This window comes from Chionomys nivalis, chromosome 16, assembly GCF_950005125.1.
Source record: "Chionomys nivalis chromosome 16, mChiNiv1.1, whole genome shotgun sequence".
NCBI classification, from domain to species: Eukaryota; Metazoa; Chordata; class Mammalia; order Rodentia; family Cricetidae; genus Chionomys; species Chionomys nivalis.
Genome location: NC_080101.1, coordinates 14,287,425 through 14,313,516, shown reverse-complemented (window position 1 = coordinate 14,313,516; position 26,092 = coordinate 14,287,425). Strand labels below are relative to the sequence as shown.

General features: G+C 39.6%; 1 protein-coding gene across 1 annotated transcript in view; it reads right to left on the bottom strand.

Annotated features, from left to right (window-relative positions):
* The window catches only part of Shoc1 (shortage in chiasmata 1), a 69,515-nt gene extending 54,031 nt beyond the window's left edge, over nucleotides 1–15,484 (bottom strand). Inside the window, exons 1-4 of the mRNA XM_057790995.1 lie at nucleotides 15,425–15,484; nucleotides 13,276–13,387; nucleotides 10,671–10,752; nucleotides 1,297–1,475 (exon numbers count right to left, since the gene is read on the bottom strand). Of these exons, the coding sequence (XP_057646978.1) occupies nucleotides 1,297–1,475; nucleotides 10,671–10,752; nucleotides 13,276–13,387; nucleotides 15,425–15,469 (418 nt within the window). The 5' untranslated portion in view covers nucleotides 15,470–15,484. The remainder of the gene's footprint in view (nucleotides 1–1,296; nucleotides 1,476–10,670; nucleotides 10,753–13,275; nucleotides 13,388–15,424) is intronic.
* Between the last annotated feature and the right edge of the window lie 10,608 nt (nucleotides 15,485–26,092).

Sequence of the window (26,092 nt, the reverse complement as noted above, 5' to 3'; positions counted from 1 at the left end):
GCAAATAGAATATACATTTTCCCATCACACTGGTTTATATGCATTACCATGGTAACAGTGGTAACACATCCAGTGATGATAAGGGTGGCGTGAATAAGGTTTGTATTCTCATATTATAGTAGTGGTGCTAAAGCTAGGGACAAAATCATGGGAAACACTTCCACCGCCAAGATTAACCTCAGTGAAATGATGGGTATCTATGCACGTGTTTGAAGTGAGCAACATATGTAACTACAGAGAAAATATATTAGATTATGAAGATAATAATGTTATGACAAGGACACCAAAGGAAAACAAGTTCAATATTATTTCCCCTTAGCTAATTGATTTTATCCAACAATAGCTTATAGTTTGCCACAAGAATAATAACAGCTCTGTGTTTAGCCTGCTAGTTTTTATAAATCATCTCTCTCTACATATATAATTTAATATAAATATATTTTCATCTCCACAAAATTTTACAAGAACTATTTTAATAAATCAAGAGAAATTATAGGAAAAATAAACCATAATTCACCCCTAAGCCTCAATAATGGCTTTCCCCAAACTGCATCACATCAGAACAACAGCAAAACATCAGAGCTATTTTTTTCATGCTCAAAATACCCCCCCCCCCCCATTTTTCAAAACAGGGTTTCTCTATGTAGCCCTGGCTGCCCTGGAGCTCACTCTGTAGTGTGTGCCACTACTCCTAGGTGTAGCATTTCTTAAATAGCAGGAGTGATTATATAAAAGACCTTCAAGTTTTGTCATTAAACACAGAATAGGCCATTATAATACAAGAAAGCCAGTTCTTGTCAAGCTCTGAAGAACTCAGCTTGCTAGAGAGTAGATTGGAAAATAGTTTGGATAAAACATAATTTTAGTTGTTACCGACAACAACCTTTTAAAAACTGGTGTATTTCTTAGCCTAGTCTGACCACAACTCCATCTATGATTTGAACTTGGCTTTCACATATATTAGATGTTTTGAGAAATAACAAACAGGCATAACTTCAGAATCCAAAACTTAGTGTCCCACTGCACTTCCATATCACGAGATCTGGACTCAAAGCCAATGACATTCCAGAACATGCCGGAACACACCATGTTCAAATCTGTACATTTTGAGTTTCAGCAAACTTAAACTACAAGAAATCCTCTTGAGAAAAGTATATTAATATGAAAGAGAAAATACTGTTAGCATGGCAAAACTCAGACTTGTAACCATGTAGGTAGATTTTAAAATACAACTGAGCAACGGCACATAGAAATGAAGCTATGTCCATTAGTAGGAAACGTCTTACCACTTCCTACCTTGGTGCTCGACTTTCACTCCCGGGTAGTGTGGGGAGCACTTGATAGGTGTAAAGTCTTCTCTGTGGTCCTTACTGAGGGATGAGCTGACATCCTCTATTCCGGTTGGAGAGTTTGGATTGGAACTGGGAACAATTTCCTCAAACGTACCATTAATTATCATTCCTGTAACTGTCTTTCTGTGACATAAAATTATTGATTGTATATGTATATATCTGAAGACATTTTTATTAGTAAATAGTACATGTTCACCATGTAAAATTTGCCAAATTCCAATGGATACTAAGAAAAATTTTCTGTAGCTCCACTTGAAAGGAATGCAAAATTATACAAACTTCTAATTACACAGTATTTACATATATAGTAATCCATAACCTGTTTATTCCTACCCAGCTGTGAATAATGAGCCTATTCACATGTTAACCACTGTCCTTCTATTTGACTGACTCTCTAATTGAGTGAAGAGCAGAAATCCATTGTTATATTTTGGATCTTGTATAACTTCCTGAAGGCCCATGTGTTAAAGGCCTGGTGTGCTGAGTGGCATTACTGGGAGGCAGGAGAGCTTGTAAAGATAGAACCAGCTGGGAAGTTTGGAGCCCTAGAGGTATGTCCTTAAACGAGATAGTGGGACTCTGACCCTTTCTTTTTCTCTTCCACTTCTGATCCATGAGCTGTGAGAGCACTCTTGCTCTGCCATGGTCTCCTGCCACTGTACTGGCTCACCACAGGCCCAGATCAATGGAGCATGCTCAGAAACTCTAAAACTGCAAACCAAAATAAATCCTCTCTAAGTTTATTGTTTCAAGTACTCTGTTAAAGTGATGAAAGCTACCACACTTAATAGTAATTGTCATTTACTTAATCAGCTCTCCCTTACTGGAAGTTGAAGGTTCTTGTCACTGTTATTAGGAGCAATAATACAAAGATCATTTTTGTATGCTTAGCCAATCATTTCCCCAAAATGCACTTCCTAAAAACAAAAGAAGTTTTGGAGAAGTTACATAGATTCATTTTTATTTATTTATTTGCATCTTCTGCCACTCATTGCCACACTTCCATTTTATTTTATATTCACTATCACTCAGATCTTCCCCTCCTAACCCCCACCTCATTGTTTTATCCCAGCCACCAACCCCAAGCAGGCCTTCCCTGGGAACCCTCAGGCCACTCCAGCCCAGGAAACATGTAGGCTAACTGAAGATCTTCACCCCTCCCTCAGTTCCTTCAAGTCCAAATCCCCCCATCCCGTCTTATCCCTGGCTCTATAGCAGAGCACCTGCCCTTTCCACCTCCAACTCCAGCAGATACTCCCGGAGCCCTTAGGTCGCTCAGGCCAAAGAAGAAAGTAGGTTAACTACATATCCTCACCCCTCCCCCAGCTCCAACAGGTCCAGTCCCCTAAACTCACCCCATCCCAGTTTCATCTCTAGCTCATCTGCTGACTTCCTGCTGTAGCCTCTCCTCACTCTTTGCCTTTATTCCCAGGGGCTAAGCAGGTTCTGGTGGAACACTCTGCTTTCCTCCCTCCTGTAGACTCCCTCCTAGCCCATCCACATTCCTAAATGTCAGCTCCCAATACCTAGAAACACATTTTACCTGGAACCCCCAGTGACCTCACCTATCAGGAACCCAGAAGAATTTCCTATCGGGCAACACATAGCCACCATACTCTCCTAAGAACAAGAGAGGGCATCAGAAACCCAGGAACAAAACAAAACATCTACCCAACATAGACAAGACCAGATATCAGCACCAAGAATTAATATCTTCCCAAATCCAGATGTCTAGGCACCAGAATAAAAAACACAATCAATAACAGCCAGGACAGTATGTTTCCATTAGAGTACAGAACAACTGCCACAGCAGGCCCGAGTATGGCAATGTAGCTGAAGCACAAGAGGGATCACAAAACAGCCTTTATGACTATGACAGAGCTCCTTAAAGAGGAAATGAGTGAATCCTTAATGAAATCATCTACAAATCCAGCCATGCAGAAGGAGCTACAAAGAAAAAACTCCAACCTAAAGAGGTTAACCACACCTAAAAAAACATAAGAAATAAATAACCCCAGACAAGAAAATCAAAAGACAGAAAACACACACATACACACGCCACTGTCTAAACACAGTCACAAGGATGAACCATGGTGAACAATGCCTTGGGGAACTGTGAGAGAGGCTCCAGGGAAAAGGCAGAGGGTCTTTTACCTCAGGGGCATTTTGTTCCCTGGATTGTTCTTGGATATGAGTTCGTGCCTTCTGTGACAAACATTTACATTTAATTCATAAGATATGTTTCTTCTTGTTGGATGTCAGAACACAGCTATAGAACCAATCTGGTCAATGTGCCCTGAATCTGGATACGGCCTTCTGCCTTATGTTCATGCTTTCCCAGATATAATCTATAGTCTGTGCCAGGCAATTGTGTTTAAATTGGTCTGTCCTGAGAAAATTCCATGAAAGGGTTGCTCGGTCAATGTTTAGTATGTGCTTACTGGCGTTTATTTATGTGTTTTTGTGAACTCAAACAACCTTCCTCAGAACATTGCTTCCTTTGCTTCATCTGTGTATAAAGCAGACTGCAAATGAAGTAAGGCTGTCTGCACAGCATGAGACTGCAGTCTGCCCCATTCTTTCGGGTCCTCAGATCTCAGGTTCTGAAGACAAGATCTGCAGAGGTTGGCTGGAAAGTCCACACACCACAGCAGCAAAGTCACAGGAGTCAACAGACACTGCTCATCGATAGCTCTCGACATCATAGGCCCTAATTCTTCAATAAAAAGACAGACTAGCGGTACAAATGCAAAAATCAGAATCCATCATTCTGCTGCACCAAGAAACAAACCTTAATATAAAAAGTAGACATCACCCTAGGATAAAAGGATGGAAAAGGATATTCCAAGCAAATGGACCTAAAAAGCAAGATGGTGTAGCTGTGTTAGTATCTGACAAAACAGACTTCAAATCAAAGTTAATCAGAAGAGATAGGGAAGGACACTACATATTCATTATAGGACATTAAAGTTTTTAACATCTAAGCTCCAAACCCAAGGGCCCCAAAGTTCATAAAAGAAACACTACTATAATTGAAATCACATATTGACCCTCACACGCTGATAGTGGGAGACTTCAATAACCCTGTCTCACCAATAGACAGGTCATCCAGATAGACACTAAACAGAGAAATGTTGGAGCAGGCAATGTCATAAACCAAATGGACCTAGCCAATATTTACAGAACATTTCACCCAAACACAAAAGAATATACCTTCTCAGTACCTCATGGAACTTTCTCCAAAATTGACTGCACATACTGGATATCAACAACGGAAAGAGAATGCTTACAAACTTATGGAAAATGAACAACTTACTACTGAATGAAAAATGGGTCAAGACAGAAATTATAAAATTAAAGGCTTTCTAGAATCGAATGAAAATGAATACACAACATATCAAAACTTAAAGGACACAATGAAGGCAGGTTCAAGAGGCAAGAACTAAGCCCCTAATTATAAAAAATGGAGAGATTTCATACTAGTAACTTAACAACACGTCTGGAAGCTCTAGAACAAAAAGAAATCACACCCCAAAGGAGTAGACAGCAAGAAATAGTCAAACTCTGGGTTTAAAACAAGAAAATAGAAACAAGCAAGAGGAAGAAAATACAAAGAATCAATGAAACAAAGAGTTGGTGCTTTGAGAAATTCATTAATATTGACAAACCCTTATCCAAATTAATTAAAAGGCAAAGAGAGAATATCCAAATTAACAAAATTAGAAATGAAAAGGGGGACATAACAACAGACACCAAGGAGATTTAAAGAACCACAATGTAAATCAAAACTGTTTGGAGATTTCATCTTATACTTATCAGAATGGCTAAGGTCAATAAAACAAGTGACAGCTCATGTTGGTGAGGATGTGGAGCAAGGGGAATGCTCATCCATTGCTGGCAAGAGGGCAAATTTGTACAGTCACTTTGGAAATCAGTGTAGCAGTTTCTTCAGGAAAATTGAATTGATCTACCTCAAGATCCAGCTATGCCACTCTTGGGCATATACCCAAAGGACACTTCATCCTCCCACAAAAACACTTGCTCAATCATGTTCATTGCCGCTCTATTCATAATAGCCAGAAACTGGAAACCACCTAGATTTCCCTCAACAGATGAATGGATAAATAAAATGCAGTCCATTTACACAATGGAGTATTATTACTCAGCTGTTTATAAAAAATGAAATTCACAGATAAATGGGTAGAAAAAGTCATTCTGTGTGAGGTAACCCAGACCTAGAAAGACAAATATGTTGGAGGTATTTGCATATATATGAATATTAGATATTAAGTCAATGACAACTAAGCTACAATCTGTAGAACCACAAAGGTTAGGTTTAGAGTAAAGGATTGGGGAGACAGATCTCCCCAGGAAACAGAAAAGAACAGACAGTTGTGGTTGGGTGGGAAAGGGAAAGAGAGATGAGGGAGGGAATACAAGGAGAGACAGCTAAAATTAAGGGCCATTTGAGGGGTGGTTTGGAAACAATATAGTAGAAGTTTCCTAAAATATATACATATATTAAGGTGATATAAATGAAATCGCCAACTAATGGAGGAGACAGAGCCCCAGGTGGCTGTCTCTTGTCACCAAATGAAGCTTCCAGTTCCAGGATTGGGGTTACTTATAATTGAGTTGTTAGCCAAAGGGGTCCCATGTGAATCCCCAAATAACCCAGGCTGTTTTTAAGACTACAGGTTGCTCTCCACAAACAGATAGCAAGGCCCCATTTTTGAAGACAACACCTACACAACCCATTGAAGATGGAGAAGTTGGGCTGGCTCCTACATACAACCTCAAAGTCTTTAGTACAGGAAGGTAGTCTGCACACTACCAAAGGAGAAATGTAAACACCAACTCAGCCACAACTCTTTGATCTACAATGGTGCCCTGCCTGCAACATAATGCCAGTGCAATGGTGGTACACGCTTGATGGGTTAACCAACCAATATCTGATTTAACTCAGGTCCCACTTCACAAGATGGAACCCATAGCTGATACTGCTTGGAGGATCAAGAGCCTGAACCTAGAGAGCCCAGGGACCCAAGACAAAACCAAATACTATTTCTAAAAACAAAACCAAAAACATAGCTATAAAGTACCTCCTAATGGCATCTGTTATACTCATAGAACAGTGCTTTGCTCAGCCATCACTAGAGAAACTTTCTCCTGCAGCAGATGGGAACAAATACAGAGTCCCACAGATAGACATTAGGCAGAGAGGGAGAGATATTGAAATTAAGCAGGATGTCTGCATCAAATCCCTCCCCTCGAAGCTCAGGGAACCTGGTGGAAGAGAAGGCAGAAAGAATATTAGAGGAGCCAGAGAGGATGGTGGACACCAAGAAAACAAGGTCCTAAATCAACATGCATGGATGCAGAGACTGAGGCAGCATTCCCACGGTCTGCATCATTCTGGAATAGATGGGGTCCTAGAGCTGAGAGAAGTAGGCACCGTGCCCTCATCCCTAACCCAGAAGTAATCTCCAGTTGATAACCACTTCCAAATGAAAATTTGGTTTCTTTGGAGGTTCACTGTCTTACAGTGTCATGTCAGAGCTTCTCCTTTAAAAAAGGATTTTTTAATCTTATTTTCATTACATATATATATATTCCATCTTTCCTTTTATACTACATATATATTTACCCATATATATAACATGCGCACACACACACACATATAATGGCTCCCCATTTGGTGCTTTTTTTTTTTTATTAAGATTTATTTATTTGGGGCTGGAGAGATGGCTCAGAGGTTAAGAGCACTGACTGTTCTTCCAGAGGTCCCAGTCCAGTGCCCCCTTTAGTGTTTTAATGGGGTTCTTAAGTGTGTGAAGAAGTGAGTCTTTGTTTCTTGTGCTTTCTCTTAAACTTGTATCCTTCTGTTTCTTTTGTCCAATTCCAACATGTTCGTTTATGTTTGCCTTATCTTATTATCATCCTTAGAAGCCTGCTTGTTTTCTACTGAGAGACAGAAGCAGGTGGATACGGATGGGAAGGGAGAGTGAGTGGAATGCGGAAGGGTAGAGGGAAGGAAAACTATAATCAGAATATATTATGTGAAAAAAATTCATTTTCAATAAAAGGGAAAATCATAGAAAAACCTCTCTAAAATTTCTCCCTTATTCTTGAAGAAAATACAAGAAGAATTAGTTTAACACTCCCAGATCTGTAGGTATTACTCATTGAGAGTATTTGCTTATATGTGGATCTTCATAGATTTCTGAAGCTAGGCCTTTAGCTAGTATGTTTAAAGAAAAAAGTATCATTGACACAATTGGTGCTTGGTAAAATACCCAGTCAACTCTCTTGACACAAATGACATAAAGATCAATTTTTCCTGGTCCTCCTTGTTTCTCCTTTTCCAGCATTATCGTTTTCTTTCTGCTGGAACCTCCTCCTTTGCCTAACCCTTGAATAGTGGAGTTTTTGAGATGTCCCATCAGCACTGTTTCTGCTTTCTTTCATTATCATTCATGGGGGGTGTATCACTTTACCCATTGTGATGCATTAATTCCTTAAAAATGCTGGATGATTCTCTACGATGTGCGGACTCTACCCTTGGAACTAGCACTGCACTAGGAAACAGAGTCTTGTTCTCACAAGTTCATCTCAAGGACAGATGAACAGCTAAGTAAACATCAGCGGTGAAAAGTGAAGTATACTTAATATCACAAGCCATGCAGGCATCGAGTAACAGCCATGACGCTGGTGCACTTAGAGAATGCAGCTAGAGTAAGGCCCACTGAGGAGCTATTTTGGGAGCTACCTGCATAATGATGGGAAGTGAGCCATAAAAGCCTAAAGCAGGAAACAAGCTTGGTGGATTCTAGGAAAAAGAGGAAGGTCTGAGTAACTGGAATAGAGGCGGCAGACAGGCAGAGAACAAACCATTAAAGACTTTGTAAGACATGGCAAGTACTCAAGATTGTATTCTGTTTGTTGGGACACCATTTGTGGGTTATAGTTAGGTTTATGTCTTTTAAAAAATATTTTTAATTGAAATAGAAGTATATCACTTCCCCTCCTTTTCCTTCCACCAGTTCCTCTCATGTTCCCAACTCTTAGGTTAATAGCTCCCTTTCCTTTCTTTCCCTTTTCTTTTCCTTTTCTTTTTTCTTTTGTTTTCCAAGACAAGATTTCTCTATATAACAGTCCACTTCTTTCTCTTTGAATATATTTGTTAGACACACACGTAACATGCTGTGTCCATTTTTGTTGTTTCTGTGTCTCTGCACTGGAAAGTCAGTAAGAGGGACTAAGAGTAGGGCAAATTCATAGAAGAAAATAAAGGAGTAAATTCTTATGACATTACAGTATATAAACTTTCCTTACATATAATATTAAGTGCACTCATGACAACAAAAACTACCCAAGTTGAATAATATCAAAGTTTGAAAGTGTGCTCCAAAGGATAGCATCAGGAAAGTGAAAAGTCAAGCTGGAGGAAAGAGTATTTGTAAACCACACACCTGAAGGAGGGTTTGTATCTGGAATATACACCAAACACTCAAGAGCAAGCAGGCTTTTGTCCCTCTGGTTTCTAGTGGGAAGTCAAAGGTAGGAGAGTAATAGCTTGGAACCCTTCCCTGCTGGACCAGTTTGGAAGTGGCAGGACACATCCACCAAAGGTTTTGTTTCTTTAAGCTGGAGAGGCAATGACTTCCTGTGATCGCAACCCTATAGTTATTTTTGTGTTGTCCTCTAACTCGCTAGTACAGCTATAATACAAAGGACAGATGATAAAGTACTTTGTAGGAGTATAAATAGTACAGCTGACTGGATCACACCTGGCAGTTCCTCAGTTAAACATGAGTTACTGTGTGACCAGTAATTCTAATCCTAGATAACTGTTTACACAAAAACAAGTATATGAATGTTAACAGTAGAATTACTCATAATTGCAAAAAGCAAAAACAACCTTCATGTCCTTTCTAATGAATGGGGTAAGTGAAATGTGATCTATCCATACAGCAGACTATTAGTTAGAATAAAAATAAATAAAATATGGATACAAACCACACACTGCCAAACTGCCCTTGTACTTTATATTCAATGTCTGCTTCTCAATGTCATTATCCAAACTATATTCTGTTCTGCAACCAAGACCCAGTTTTTTAAAAATAAGCTAAAAACTCAACTAGACATTTCTAAAAGGTAGACTAATGGCAAACTACATGAAAATATGTTTAAGATAATTAGCCACCAGGAGAATGTAAATCAAAGTAGGGCATCTAGGAACAGGATTTTAAAATGGAGACTCTCAGGCCCAACTCATACTGGCTGAATCAGAAGTTACATTTTACTGAGATTCTCAGGAGATTCACATATGTAGGGAACATGAGTCCCTTGTCATCATACCAATGACGGCAGTGAGTGAGGATAAAATGAAGTCAAGTTGCTAGCACTTGAGTCTTCCATCTCCGAATTCACAGTGCAGGGAACTGGATACATGCACCTTTCAGCTTCCTCGCTGCTCAGGGGCTACTCAAGTGGTAAACATGGCCTATATCATATTCATCATATTCTTAACTTGACTGGTAAAGTCGTAGGTGATACAAATAGAATATTTGGGCTCACTTAATCAAGAGTCTAGATACAATTAAATGTGGTGGGGTTTTTGTTTCTTCGTTTAATTGCAATTAAGAAATATTTACATTATAAAATTTGAAAATATGAGTAATAACAAAAGTCTGATGCACATTCTGCATGAACTAAGCCATTAATGATTTGGATTAGAACTGAGTAGTGTAGTTTCTGTGCTGACACTGTACAGGCATCTTCCCTTTGTGATTGCTCCACGTCCTACTTCTGCTGTGTGCTTTGCACAGGGCTTGTGATGATTCACTTCTAAGTCTCTGCTCTGTTTTGTTTCTTGAAGGAATAACTACACCTTTTTTGTTTTGTATCCTGTATATGCACATGAATATGCAAATATATGAAAGATGACTGAACCAATAAGCAATATTGATAAATATATTAGAAAATAGTCTTAAGTCTGCATTTTAATAAAGGAAGTTTAATAATAAAATAAAGAGTTTTGCTCAAAAGACTGACATATTGACTAAAAGTATAATACCACTGGTCAATTTCTGTGTATCTTTTGAAACATCAATGAAGAGACTAATAACGTATGGTAAATGAGGGAAGGACACAAAGAGGCTATAAATAATTTCCAACCGGCCTCTTCTTTGTGTTTGCAATGAGGGCTTTTTTTCAGACTAAAGTAAAAATGTATGAGAAGGTAAACGGGCTTTTCCCAGTGTCTGGAGAACTTACTGTTTATCTTCTACAGATAAAGGAATTAGGGACACGTACGTCTCAGGAAAATCCTCCACACAGAACCTTGCTGTCCACTGTTCCAAGACTGAATTATCTGTCACCTCCGGATATGGAGCAGCTGAGGCCAAAATGAACAGGCATCCTTTTACTCTTAACATAAGAAAGCCAAACATCCATCATTTTCATTATGGAGTTACCTTTACTTGTTTAACATACACTTACTTTTCCTAAGTGGTACCTGATTCTCATCATTATAATCTGCTTCCCCCAAAAAGTATTGTCTGAGTATACTAATAACTCCCTCCTTTTCATAGCTTCTCTTTGCTTAGACACCACTATGCCCAGATCACCCTGTTCAACAGTTCATGCTTTGCCTTATAAGGCCTTCATTAAGCATTCCAGTTCATTTTGATGTTCTCTCCTTGAAGGTCCATGATATGGCAAATATAGCTTTGGTATTTAATCACAGACAGCATGATTTTATGCATCTATAGATTACTTCTTATGTTAGATCCTTGATTCCTTAAGAAGAGGGACCACATCATATTCTTGCTCCAGAATGTGCAACTATGCACTAGCATATTCTACCATGAGTAGTATCCCAGTCTGAGTGTCTTCTTCCCAGTATTGTTACTTTGAAGATGTTACATCTTCATCCATGCCTCATAGAAAAACAGTGACCTTAGGTGGGAGCACAGGCCACAGACACCAACATGGCCTCTGGGGGGAGCACAGGCCACAGACACCAACATGGCCTCTGGGTGGAGCACAGGCCACAGACATCCACATTGCCTCTGGGGGGAGCACAGGCCACAGACATCCACATGGTCTCTGGGGGGAGCACAGGCCACAGTAGCAAAAAACAGGGATAGTAGCAAGGTCTCCTGCAACACTGACCACAGACACCAGCTTGCCTTCCCGTGTCAGCATGGATGATGGAGGTCTTTTGAGGAGGCTTAATCCAAAACCCGAACTGTTCTTCCTCTCTGATATTTTGCTGTTGTTCAGAGCCAGCTTTTCTTGCAGCTGGGCAGCACATTGTGGGGCAGAGCCTGCATGAGCTCCAAGCCGCTGCATACCACCCTCTGGGCCCCACTTCCCATACCTGTTACTGCTGCATCTCTAGTTCTGCCTCTCATCGGCATGCCACTCATTCTACCCTTTCCCGCCTCTCCATTGCACATTCATCCATCAGTGGCATTGCAAACTGTTGTGTGTCACACAGTAAAATTTTTTTGCCCAAACAGTTTTACATGCAAATACTTATGACAAGGGGTCATTGGTCTGGTTCAAGGTTTGGGGTAAACACAGCTATCACTGAGACCTGTCTCTGACTTCTTGCTGTTACCCAGAGGCAGGGTGACCTTGAAGTTGAGCAGCACTGCTGGAGGCACCCACTCTAGCCCCAGGCCATTGCACACCTCTCTGTTCGTGCCCAGCTTCCTGCTCCCCTCCAGGGCAAACAGGTGAGTGGCAGCAGTGGTGGCTCCCTGGGTCTGAGCCTCCCTGTGGGCCTAGGATTGACCCCACTGAGCAAGATGTGCTCCCCGATCCTCCCCTGCTGCTGCCTCTAGTTCGGCTTCTCTCCACCACACATGTGGCCCCATGCCACCATTTTTTTTTCCAATTTCATGAGACCACTTTTTGAAAGCATCTTCCCATGAGACCTGATCTGCTTTAGTTGTCCTGGAGACACTGCACGCTCTACAGCCTCATCTTCCTCTGCCTCTGTGGGTCTGTGGTCCAGTGCTGGTGGCCACCACCATCTTAAATTGAGGACTGCTTCCTTGTTAAATTTTACTTCAAAGAGGCAGCACTTTTATTACTGGAAATCCTATTGCTCTTTTCATGGTACTCAATAGACTTCTTTCCAAAGGAAAAAAAAGGTTTTACATCATACAAGCATTTCTTAATGTTGCCCAAATCCATTCTCTTCTTACTACACTCCAAGGATACAATGTGTGTGTGGAGGTCAGTCAGTTCTCACATCCCATCACATGGGTTCCGAGGTTCAAATTCAGGCTGTGAGGTTTGACAGCAAGCATCCTTACCCACTGAGCAGTCTTGCTAGGCCCCAAGTCTCTACTTTTGACTCCCAGCCCCCAACCCTTCCCATTTTTTTTAGAAAACCAGAACTGTCTTTCTGAAATATAATTTGGCTTTTCTTATTCCTTTTCTTAAAACTGTCCAAGGGTTTCTCATATTTGCAATTTTTTAGCCAGTCTGAGCTGCTACTGCACACATCCTAGAGACTAGGTGACACACACTGAGACCATTTACTCTTCACAGCATGGTAGGGTAGGAAGTGCGGGAACAAGACCCAGCAGATTCAGTATCTGAAGGAGAGTCTCTTCTACTTCCTCTTGCTATGTCCTCAAGACAAAAAGGAAAAGTGGATCCTTTGGGATATTTTATACAGGAGCACTAATCTCAAGCTTCATGACCCTTCCTCTGATACAAATGGGGCTTAAATTGAGTCATGTGGTCTCGAGGGCACACAAACGTTCAGGCTATTGTTCTACAGAGTCTTAGACCACATAAAATTTGCTCACATCGATCTCCTCCTTTTCCTTCTTCAGTCATACGGCCTAATTTTCTTAATTTACTACAATGAAGTAACTTGTATGATATAAAAACATACCTCTTGTCCATGGACTTCTATATTTATCATCAATAAGGTTTTTATCTTGATTTAAACACGGAGGGATCGGAAGCAATAAAGCATCTCTGCAAATCCTTTCTTTAACTGTGTTCTGCATGAAAATGTAAAATCATTTTAACATACACTATTTACTAATAATCAGAATATTATTGTTATAAGCTGATATAATTTTCTTTAAAACTGACACATTGTCATAAAATGTCCAATTAAAGAACCATGTAACTGAGGATAATATAAGCAAGTTGTCTCACAAATATTTTTCTATGATACACTAAAATATACGTGTTCTGGACCAAAAAAAGTATTACATCACTTAGCAATAGATAGATTTTCACTATCTCAGAATAAGTGGAATAAAAGATCATTTAAACTGATCTATATAAAATGAGGATCAAAGATACACGGAAACAGGAAAAAAAACTTGATTAGTACTTCATTTAAAAAAGAAAGTAATAAGAAATAACTTACATCTAATAAATTGTGTTTACGATTACTTCTGAGGTAAGTTTTTCATAAACTATATTTGATAACACAGAAGGCATTACTTTTCTTCTTTGGTCAGAAAGGAGCTAATTTGTAAAAATGTGAATTAGTAAGACATCTCTTACTCCTTGGATATTCAGATCATTTTTTTCTATTGTTTGCTAAGCAATTTTACTTTGCCAGATCTTCATATTGTTATTTGAGTGGCTCTTAATACACCTTAATCAGCTTTATAAAGTCTCACACCTTCTGCAAGAGCTGACATTTCTCAGCCTCACACCATGGAGTGCAATACACCAGCATTAATAAGTAACCAGGAGTTAAGAAAATATCTTTGACGACTCTTGAGTATCTGCATTTTTGCAAGTAATCCAAGCTGATGTTATAACTGCATATTTGTGTCTCTCAGTTATGGGAGAATAAATAAAACCTGAAGATGACTAAATATATATTTTTTTAATCTCATAAAATGTAACCGAGTTTTAGTTTACTGCAATATTTTTGTACTGGTCAATGGGGAAGGTTAATGTAATAACGGAAATGAAATTTTAACTTGTCATTTAAGGTCATAAGAACAATAAACTATTATGTGATCTCCTTCAATACATTTCTTAACAATATACCAGGACTTGAAATCCCTCTCTGACATCTTTTCAAGATACTTAGCTTCACTTGACATTATTTTGCTAATGGTGAGGCTGTAAAAACCTGTATTTGATGTGTGGGTACTTACACTGATCAAATGACATAATCCACTAGATGGACAAAGTATCTGATTCATCAAGACACACTGTTATTGTCACAACAACAATGACTTGGATTACTTTTGTATCCGTTCTTTCTTTTTATGTGTGTATTCTTTTCTTTTTTTGAGATGGGGTACCACTGTACAGCCCCGGGTGGCTTGAAACTTATCTTGCTGTTTAGTTTTCCAAGTACTGGGATTATAGGCATGTGCCACCATTTCCCATGTCTCTTAAAGGAAGACCACTTCAGAATGTTAGTAAACACCCTCAAAACTTGTAAAAGTCTCGTTATTTTCTTCAGGTAGTTTCACACTTACTTTGCTATTCAATTATTTAATTCAAAAGTCCCTTACAAAAGTGGACTTTTAAAGATACATTAAAAGTTGAAACTAAGGCCTGGCGTGATGGTGTACACCTTTAATTCCAGTACTAGGGAGGCAGAGGTGGGTGGATCTCTGTGAGTTTGAGTTTAGCCTGGTCTACAAAGTGAGTTCCAGGGCAACCAGGACTTCAGAAAGAGACCCTGACTTGAAAAACAAAAACAAAACAACATAAAAATGTTGAACTAGGGCTGGTGAGATGGCTCAGAGATTGAAGGCACTTATCACCAATGCTGATGACCTGAGTTTGATCCCCAGGACCCACACAGCAGAAAAACAGAATCAACTCTTGCCAGTTGTCCTCTTAACCTGTTCATGCACACTATGGCAAGAATATGTATATACACACACACACACAATGAGTATTTAATTGCTATAAAAACCTAAAGTAATTTTAATGACCCTGAAAGCAACTAAAGATTAACCTGTGGATTACTAAAAATTATCATATACTAGATACACATAACATGTTTTCAAGAATATTTCTTAGTAAATGGATAGAAGGCAGTAACATCATACCTCATGTAAATAGTCTACCGCATAATATTTGAATGCTGAAAACATAGCTCTTCCCTTCAAAGACACACAGAATTCACTATCTAGAAATAAAAAAATAAAATAAATGTTGGCAAAATAGCAAAGCTGAAAATAAAAGAAATCTTTCTTAACCACAAATCTTTGGTTCACTTATTTTTCAAAAAGCCCTAAATTACAAAAGTAAAGTATAAAGTAACATTTATTTTTGTGGTTGAAAATCTAATATGAAAATAATGTGTTATAGCCGGGCGGTGGTGGCGCAAGCCTTTAATCCAGCACTTGGGAGGCAGAGGCAGGCGGATCTCTGTGAGTTCGAGACCAGCCTGGTCTACAAGAGCTAGTTCCAGGACAGGCTCCAAAACCACAGAGAAACCCTGTCTCGAAAAACCAAAAAAAAAAAAAAAAAAAAGAAAAAAAAAGAAAATAATGTGTTATTATACATTTTTCTATATTTTCTCTTGTAATTTAATTTATACAAGCTAGTTCAAGTATGTTTAATATGATAATTTAGTTGAAAGGAAGCTGGAGTCAGTGACAAAGACTGACACGGTATTTTATCTAGGGCTATTATGCTTTGCAAATGATTTTGAAATTAAATAACCAAGGCCAAAACTCCGTAATGAAGAAGTAGAGGGCTGGAAAGATGGCTCAGTAGTTAAGGGCACTGACTGCTCTTGCCAAGGACCCAGGTTTGAGTACCAGCACCCACCTGTCAATACTGTCTGTTACTCCAATTCCAAAGGACCTGAAGCCCTCTTTTGACCTCCAAAGGTGCTGGTGCACAGACAGGCACTTGGGCAAAACACCTATATGCATAAAAAGAAAATAAATAAATCTTTAAAAAGTAGTAATAGAGTGGGAGGCACTAAAAGTTTTCTTAAAATCTATTTAAAAAAGAAATAGAGTAAGACTTGGGAAATTATATCTGTTCTCTTACTTAGAAAATAAAAGGCCTGAAGCTAGAATTCTCTAATTGCTAGTTCATCTGGAATAAAGCAACCATGGCATGATAAAGCTATCAGGGCCACAGACTATTGGAAATTCAACAAATCTACTGAATAAGACAATAAGCAATTAGAACAATTAATTAGGCCAAGATGGTTCCCACATTGAGACTTCAAGGAATTATGCCTCAGAAGTTACTTGGTGTATCAAATAGTTAATATTTTTGCCATCTAAAACATCTGGAAGGAGTGGGATGTTGTGATGCACGCCTCTAATCTAAGCACCAAGGAGGAAGAAGGTGGATTTAGAGTTGAAGCTAGTTTGGGCTACACAGTGAGGCCCTCTCTGAATAAAGTATGTGGAATGCTGAGATAGCTCAGTGGTCAAGGACTTGACCAGCATGCTCAAGGCTCTGGGCTCAAGCCCTACCCTTGCAAAAAGCAACAAAATAGTCCCAAGAAATCCAGATGTCAATCAGATGTTTCACATAATAGTTTATTAATAACATTTTATTGAATTAAGTACATATTATAATACAAATGCTCTTGGCCTAGTGTATAGCCTGAGTGTTTGGGGCCCCCATAAACTCATAGGGAGTTGCACTATTAGGACGTGTGGACTTGTTGGAGGAGGCTGGGTGACACACACCTTTAATCCAGACCTCGAGGCTGGAGGGCACACTTTAATCCAGGTCCCACCTTCTGCTGGACGTGTGTCATTATGGGGGCGGGCCTTGAGGTCTTTTCCTCAAGCTTCACTCAGTGTGACAGTCAGTCAACTTCCTGCTGCCTGCAAGATGTAGGATGCCTGGCTATTCCTCCAGCACCATGCTTCCTGCCACGATGGACTGAACCTCTGAACTGTAAGTGCGCCACCACAATTAAATGTTTCCTTTATAAGAGCTGCTGTGGCCATGGTGTCTCTTCACAGCAATAAAAATCTAACTAAGACACCTAGTGTAATTATTATTTCATTTTTTGTGGTTTACCTGTTGTCTTATGTAACGTGACGTCCTAAAGTCTGAAGAGCTGAAGATATAGCCTGGGCGGTGGTGGCACACACCTTTAATCCCAGCACTCGGGAGGCAGAGGCAGAAAGACCTCTGAGTTTTAAGCCTGGTCTATAGAGTGAGTTCTGGAACAGCCAGAACTACAGAGAGAAACCCTGCCTCAAAAAAACAAAACAAAAAACCAAAAACAAAAAGAAAACCCCTGAAGATTCCATCTATAGGAGAGGGCTATAATATACCCCTGTTTTCAGTTATCATCAGGTGAATATTCTTCTTGTAAACTTTTTGTTACATTTTTATTTATTGTGTGTGTGCGCGCGCATGCACAATTGTGTCACTGTCTGTGTGGAAATCAAGGGACATCTTGTGGGATTCTATTTTCTCCTTCTACCATGATGGTCCTAGGCATCAAACTCAGATTCTCTCACTGCCCCAAAGAGAATATCCTTAACTATTCAACTTGCTTAAAAACTTAAAAACAAACTTCTAACATAACCCACAACACAATTATTTTAATTAGTAACAGAGAAGTTTTTAGATATTACAGTCTTTCAATTAAACTGAGCAGATGCACAGTCCAGATTAGTTTTAATATTGACAGAATCTTAAATATCAGTAAGTTTGATGCCAGTTAGGTGCTACATGCACTCTTAATGCCAACATGACATTTTTTAAACTGCTGATTATCTCTGAGAATATTTATAATCATTACAACTCTATGCCTTTCCACACATTATAGTCTTTGAAGCAAACATTGATTCTAGAATTTTCATTTCTTTTTTAAAATCTGATTTATGTGTACTAGTGTTTTGTCTGCATGTGTGTCTGTATACCACAATGTGTGTGCCTGGTGCCCTTGCATGTCCTGGAACAGGGGCTATCGATGCTGGGAGCTGCCATTTAAGGACTGGGAGTCAAACCCAGTTCCTCTGAAAGAGCAGCCAGTGCTCTTAGCCACTGAATCACAGCTTTACTCCCAAATTTTCATGTCTTAAAGTTATGTTTTCTCAGAAAAACATGACTACGTATCATTATATAAGTGAACTGAAAGACTTAAAAGAAAAAAGAAAAAAAGAAAAAAAAACCCACAACTCTTAGTCTGCCCACTCAATTTGTGGTTTGCATTTATTTTCAATTTTCTGTCCTTACTTGTAACACCTAGCATCTCTCTTGGCTTTAGATTCATCATTCTCATCAACTATTTGGGAGGAAGTGGTTTTTGTATTGATATCAATCATTGACACTCACACTACTTACTATACGGCCCATGACCTTCACTACCAGAATTGCATATGCCAAGTCTACTGCGCTGAATAACAGCTCTCTGAACCCACCTTAGTTTGTTGGTTGGATGGGAAGAAAAGATAAGTTGGCTTGATATTTAAAGGCCAATCAAACACATACACAAGCATAATCACAGTCAAGATTAAAGCTGTGTGTCATCACACTGGCCAGAAGTAATTTTTTTTTTTAAAGATTCACTTGTAAATTGTAGTAATTTCCCAGGTTTATTTTTAAATCTACTTCTAAAGATTTCACTTCCTCTCTGAATGGTTCAAAATGGACATAAACACAATAATTAGGTCAGGATTTTGAACACAAAGCTGGGGCAAGGTAAGAAGAGTGTGAATCTTTGGGACACATCTTCTCCCAGTACATGAAGGCATTCTCGAATTTTCTCCCCTTCCATACTCCTTTCCATTCTTTTCCATATATAAACCTCGTAAGAACCTCCCCCGACCCTGGGGGGGTGCTGTAAAATTTGTAAAAGAGGCGCATTTTGTTTACTTTCTCATAGCCTATGCAACTAGCTGAGTGGAAACCCACCGGCCTGTCAGGCCCTGGAATCCCTGCGACCCCGAATGAGGCGGGGCAGAAGCTGGGCTGGAGACCTCGTCCCTGCTCGGCTACGTTAACCACAACGCAGAAATCGGCTTTCTGGGAAACTTTGAGCTGCCATACTTCAGCCTCGTGGAAGCTTTCCTTACCCTCAGCTGGAGCAGGCTCTTCCTTCTCTCGCACGAGGTAACATCTCCCGCTTTGGAGTCCACCGGAGACAATGTCCCCGCCCATAGGCCACGTGTCCGCGAATGGCGGAGGAATGCCACACTCCCATTGGTCAGGCCAGACTCCGCCCTCTGGCTCGGTTCATCAGTTGCCCGGATGTGAGAGCCTAGGGCATTCTGCACGTCGGTCCCGGAGCCGAAGCCCGTTCCCACCTTGGTGGCCTGGGTGAGGTGTGACGTTTGTGAGGTGTGACAGACGCCATGGCGGCCGGAAGTCAGGAAGAGCGGAGTCTGGACTTATTCTTAGCCGGGCTACCATGTTGTTAGCTAAAGTCTCCAGAAGCAACGCATAGCCTGTAGCTTTTTCACAGGTAACTTTTAAGAGCATTTAGCGATCAAATGGCTACAGAGAAAGAGAGAAGGTAAACGGGAGGAGGCAACCATAGGTGTGAGGCCAGGTGGTTGTGCAGAACCGGAGGAAGAGCATCTGAGGTGGGGCGGAAAATAGGCTTTGACTGGGAATGTGTGGATTTTGTATCTTGATGGATGATGGCCACTCCCTCGCACATTCTAACGTAGAATGACTAGGACAGCCCATTCCTTTGTGTTTCTTAACTTCTGCCTTCTTTTTTGTGACACAGCTTGGCACTGAGCTTCTTCCCAGGAGATTTCACGAAGTAATGTATACTTAGTTATTTTACTAATTCATCTCTTTCATTCTAGTTAATATTTGAAATAAGTGAAATATCAGTGAGATAAGCCATTTCCTTAAGTCACTTACATCATTCTATTTTGTACAGGTTTGTGCAGCATGTTTCAATAGTATGGGTTATCATTTAGCAACAGTTTTATAGGTGTTCACCTACCAAGGGGATACATTATTTTGCATTCTTCTACACATTTCATTAAAACCAAAATTATGCAATTTTTCTAATTATAAAAGTATACAGACTCGACTAAAACCAGTAAAATCTTCCAAAGACATGTATGTGCAGAAGAAGTCACCATCATTTCTGTCCTGACTCCCAGGTTAAGGTAATAATTATTAAAATCTGGTCCAGTGAAATGGCTTAGCAAGTTAAGGTGATTGCCACCAAGGCTGACGACCCGAGTTTAATCCCTGAAACCCAGAGACCGGACTCCCACAAGCTGTCCTCTGACCTCTACACACTGGCTGGGGCAGGCATGCCGCTCCCCATAGGCACAAAATAACTTTAAGAAAATCTAGATTCTGTCTTTTGATTCTCTGCACATCATTACAGATCTAAGCTGGTGGGCACATACAAAGTTCGTTGGTCAGAAATAGAAAAAGTGGACAGTTCATGTTTGCCATTAAATAATTCATGAAGAGCCTTCCAGATCATCTAACTCATCTTTAAAACAAAAACAGTTAAATAACGAGATATCTCACGATAGCTTTGTGTCATCATTTATTCAGATATTCCGAAACTAATGATTGCTTCCAGGATTTCACCTGAACAAATAATGTCACAGTGAAATTTTTAGATATCTGCTCTTGAGTAATTTCTATGGAGTTTTTTTATTTGCTGTCTTCGTCATGAGAATGTTTCAACTGTGATAGATACTTCTTGTTTATCTTCCAAAAATGTATAGCAATTTATATGAGCAATGCCAAGAAGGATCCTTTTCCTGAATACGCAGCAGTACTGAATATATTGCTCTTCAGAAAAATTTGACACTATAACATACCACGTACTTTGTATCTATTTGATAATTGACCACTGTTTAGGTGTTTATGAGTCCTTTGGTGTTCTTCTTATACAAACTGTCTATTATATGTGTGTACGTATGTATGTATTATGTGATTTTTCTGTTGGGTAGGTTGTCTTTTTAAAAATCTGGGGCCTGCAGTGAGTCAGACTACCACAGCAGGAGTGTCTGGCTACAGCAAAGTTTTTCATTTCGCTGAAGCTGGGAGAGGAAGGACTAGACTGGAGAGCCAACATCCCTACTAAGGTTATATCTAGATAAGTATATCGGTTAAAATAAGATATTGTGGTATAAATAACAGGGCATTTAAAATAATACTAAAAGTCCAGAGATAGGAGTTCTGTATTGATAGGACAGTTCCTGGCGACACCGTTCTGTCCTCGTTACTCTGATAGATCTTTTGTGCTCTCTATCCTCATGGTCCCAGCCAGTATTTAGGAGTTAGCACGATAGAGGAAAGGATGAAGTAGAGGCTAAAGGATCCCTGTTTCTTTGTGTGTCTGCAGTTTAGGTTGTGAAATACGATATTCATATACAAAAGTACATAAGACAATGTGTAGTTTAAAAAATATGTTAAGAAACATCCATGAAACCAATGCACCAGTCACGGCACAGAACACGGTAAGACGTTCACAAGCCCTGTGTTTCCCTTTTAATCACAGCTTTTTCCCTAGAGGATGCCTCTCTCTACCTAGGAATTACTGTAATCCTGACTTGATACTAATCATTGCTTTGCTTTTTCTTCAGAATGTTCTGCCCGAGTCTAAATGACAGCTTGCCTGTTTTTAAACCTTGCTTTGTGTTATTTTGGTTCTTCATTCTCCTATGCAGTGGGTATTGTTGAATGTACCCATGTTGATTTACTTTTACTGCTGAATAATGTTCTACAAATATACCTCATTTTCTTTACCCATCCACTGCCGATGGATACTGTAGTTGGGATCCAAAACGTCCTTCAGAAGCCCATCTATTGGTCCCTAGCACTTCACACTACTGGAAGGTGATAGGCATAATCTTTTAGAAATGGGGCCTAATGGATGAAAATTATACTCATAATTATAGTCATAATTATAGTCATAATTATAGTCATAGCCTTAGTAGCAATGTTGGGACTCTCATCAATCTCTCCCTTTTCCAGCAATGACATGAAAACTTTTTTTAATTAATTAATTTATTTATTTATTTATTCATTAAAGATTTCCCTCCCCCTCCCCCAATCAAGTCCCCTCCCTCGTCATCCCTAAGAGCAATCAGGGTTCCCTGCCCTGTGGGAAGTCCAAGGACCACCCACCTCCATCCCGGTCTAGTAAGGTGAGTATCCAAACTGCCTAGGCTCCCACAAAGCCAGTACGTGCAGTAGGATCAAAAACCCATTGCCATTGTTCTTGAGTTCTCAGTAGTCCTCATTGTCCGCTATGTTCAGCGAGTCCGGTTTTATCCCATGCTTTTTCAGACCCAGGCCAGCTGGCCTTGGTGAGTTCCCGATAGAACATCCCATTGTCTCAGTGTGTGGGTGCCCCCCTCGCGGTCCTGAGTTCCTTGCTCATGCTTTCTCTCCTTCTGCTCCTGATTTGGACCTTGAGATTTCAGTCTGGCGCTCCAATGTGGGTCTCTGTCTCTGTTTCCTTTCATCGCCTGACGAAGGTTAATATTCAGGAGGATGCCTATATGTTTTTCTTTGGGTTCACCTTCTTATTTAGCTTCTCTAGGATCACAAATTATAGGCTCAATGTCCTTTATTTATGGCTAGAAACATGACATGAAAACTTTAACACAGACTCCCTGCTGTGATGTGCTGCTGCTTCACCACAGGCTTAAGTTACACTGGGCCACTGACCATGGACAGCAACAGTCAAGACAAAAGCCAAAATTGACAGACCAACCTCCCCTTTTTCTATCTTCTCCCTTATCCCTGCCCCCTCTCTCCCTCTTTCTTCTGCCACTACCCTCACCTTTAGGATAAAGTTCTACTATGTAGCCCAGACTTGCCTCAGCTCATGACTCTCCTGCCTCAGCCTTCACATTTATTGTAAGCCAGGATTATTACAGATTACATTCCCATTGATATCCTTGTATGTGTACCCTATTATACTTGTACTTTTCTCTAGACTATGTATTTAGGAATTTTTTCTGAATTTGTTCATAAATGTCAGCATGTTTTCAGAAGTGACAGTTCTTGTTACTCTCTACCTGCACTAACTTTAATAATTTCATGCTTACAAAACTTTGAGAAGTTAGTAAACATCCAGTTGTCTTTTGAGGAAGGTTTTCATCAGCTACCACATGGTACTAATGCCTACATTGCACTGGTTAACTCCTAGACACACGGCCACATGTGTCTGTAATAAAAAACTAGAATCTATAGTGGTTATGCCAGATAGTTACATGCATAGTTACAACTCAGTGATTCTATTACTATGAGAAAGAGAGACCAGATGTTGGGAAACTATATAGTAATCTGCCACACTAATAATAAAAAGCTTTTGAATGCTGAGCTTTATTTAGGACGTGTTATATTGTAAATTCTATTCTAATCACTTGGCCACACTTCAGTACTAGATAAGATATGATATGCCCCAGTTCATAAATAAGAAAACTGGGGCATTGAATGCTTAAGTGTCTTACTCAAGACTAGCTAGAAAATGTGATACTGAGTTTTAAACCCAAGTAGTCTGGCTCTAGCATCGTCTTAATCAAGCCGCACATTTAAAAAAGAAATGTTTGCTTTCAATCTGTTGTGTGTCCAACAGATACTTTCTCTCTATACTTCATAAATTACTGTGGATGATTTTCTTAATCTATTTCCAGGAAAATTTACCTTACCTAAATCACCTTTTCCTTCTACTGTAAATGATATAACTCAATCATTTTTAAAATTTATGATTTTTAAAATTTTGCGCTATAGTAATTAATTTTCTTTCACTTTGCAAGTGTGTATGCACATTATGTGACTGCGGGTGCCTCTCGATTTTAGAGGCCTGATGTAGGTGCTGGAAATTGAATCTTGTCTTCCAGAAGAACATCTTAACCACGGCACTGTCTCTCTAACCCGAACAATTATGGTTCTCTGTAAATGCTGGTTCATCATTTTTATACCATTATTATTCCATAAAACAAGTTTAAATACGTACTTGAAATAAATAAACTAAGCTGAAGAGTCATCCTGAAAGGGGGAAGGGAGAAAATCAATTGTGATGATACCAGGTTCACTGATCTGTTTACTCTGGTACTGTGGCCATGATGGAAATGTTTAACGTTTATTAAAAACATATTTGGCATCAGGCACTGACGATGCCGAGAAAGAAAGCAGTTAAAAATCCTTGACTGAAGTGGCCTTTTTAACATCCCTTCAGATAAGTCTAAGCATCGCTGCTAGGATACTATTTTAATATAACTAATGCGGGATTCCACCACTACACTCGAGCTCTCAGATCTCAATCACCTACAGCATATAGTCCGAAATCCTGAGCCTAGAGCCTCCCTATTTACTGTGGAACTTTATGCCACTGGCCATTCTCTGAACATTTCTCAGATTTTCCTCCTCTCCAGTCTATTGAGCAGTGCTTTTCTTTTCACAATAATAATTGTTTTGCTCGTGTCTGCCTCACCCACAGACCACAATCTTCCTTAGATCATGGTTCATGGGCCATGCCTTAATTATCTTTATAATCACCCAGTGCAATCCTGAAATGAAAATTTTATTTCTTCTGGAAACCCTTTTGAAATAGCAAATAAACCATGTATGCATTTCTGTTAAGTGCAGGTTCTCAGTATTCTTGCAGGGATGTTAATATGTACAAAACAGTCCACAGGCATGACCCCATGCTTGCTAAGTGAGCATGGCATGAATGTAGCAATTAGTCATCTGGAGACAGAATTTCTCATCAGCTCAAACCAGATCATGCAGAAAATCTGGATATATGGAATGAAAAGAGTGTTTCATAAATGTGTTACATAACTTATTGTCTTGTGAGAACTAATTTGTAGGTGTGGCCTCTCGTACTATCTTTTGATCATCCTGAAGGAACTGTTTTGCATCCATAGACCAAGAAGAAACACTTGAGCACAACATAGCGTAGATAATTACTGCTGAAAGAGAGCTGGGACTGTAGCAGTATCAGCAGAAAGGAAACTGCAGGTGCGGAAGAGAAACAACATTCTACATGTGGGTACTTACCTTTTCATCAAACGCAGGAAAGCAGCATCCACCTGTGCATACATGAATACCTTCTCTCACATGTTCAACTCCTCAATTTATGGATTATGAGCCATCCCACATAATGTGGACCTTTTATATACATTGAATAATCCATGAAAGTTTAGATTCTGATGGGGATAAAATCTTTACTCATATATTGGACTTGAATGTGTAACTCCAGAGAATATTGACTGCAATCAATAAAAAAATAATCAGATTGCTATTTCCTTGGGACCAATTGGAAGGCTGTGATTTAACATTTCCTTCTTTGATTAACATTCCCCTAAAATGCCTCATACTTTGTTGCCTAACAAAATTAAGGATTTTCCCAAACTTCCATAGATACAGTACACAAGTCTATCCAGTAAATTATCATCATTCTCTCACAGATTCATTCATCGATTATTTTTATTACATTTATTTATTCATTTGGTGTATGGGCGTGGGGGCACTTGTATAGAGGCCAGCAGACAACCTGAGGGGAGTCGTTCTTTCCTTACACTCTCTGTGTCCCAGGTATTGAACGAAGATCCTCGGGCTTGGCAGCAAGTGCCTTTACTCACGGAGCCGTCTTCCTGGCCCTTGTATGTTATTTTAAGCAAGGAACTATGCTAATTGGCAAAGAGTTGTCAAGTGTCTAGGGAACTAGCAGCTTTACATAAAGACCTACCATTCCCTAAGGAAATTAGTGTCATAAGAGGATGGAAGTATAGCAAGGAAATAATGACGTATTGTCTCAACAGATAAGCTGTAAAGACTCA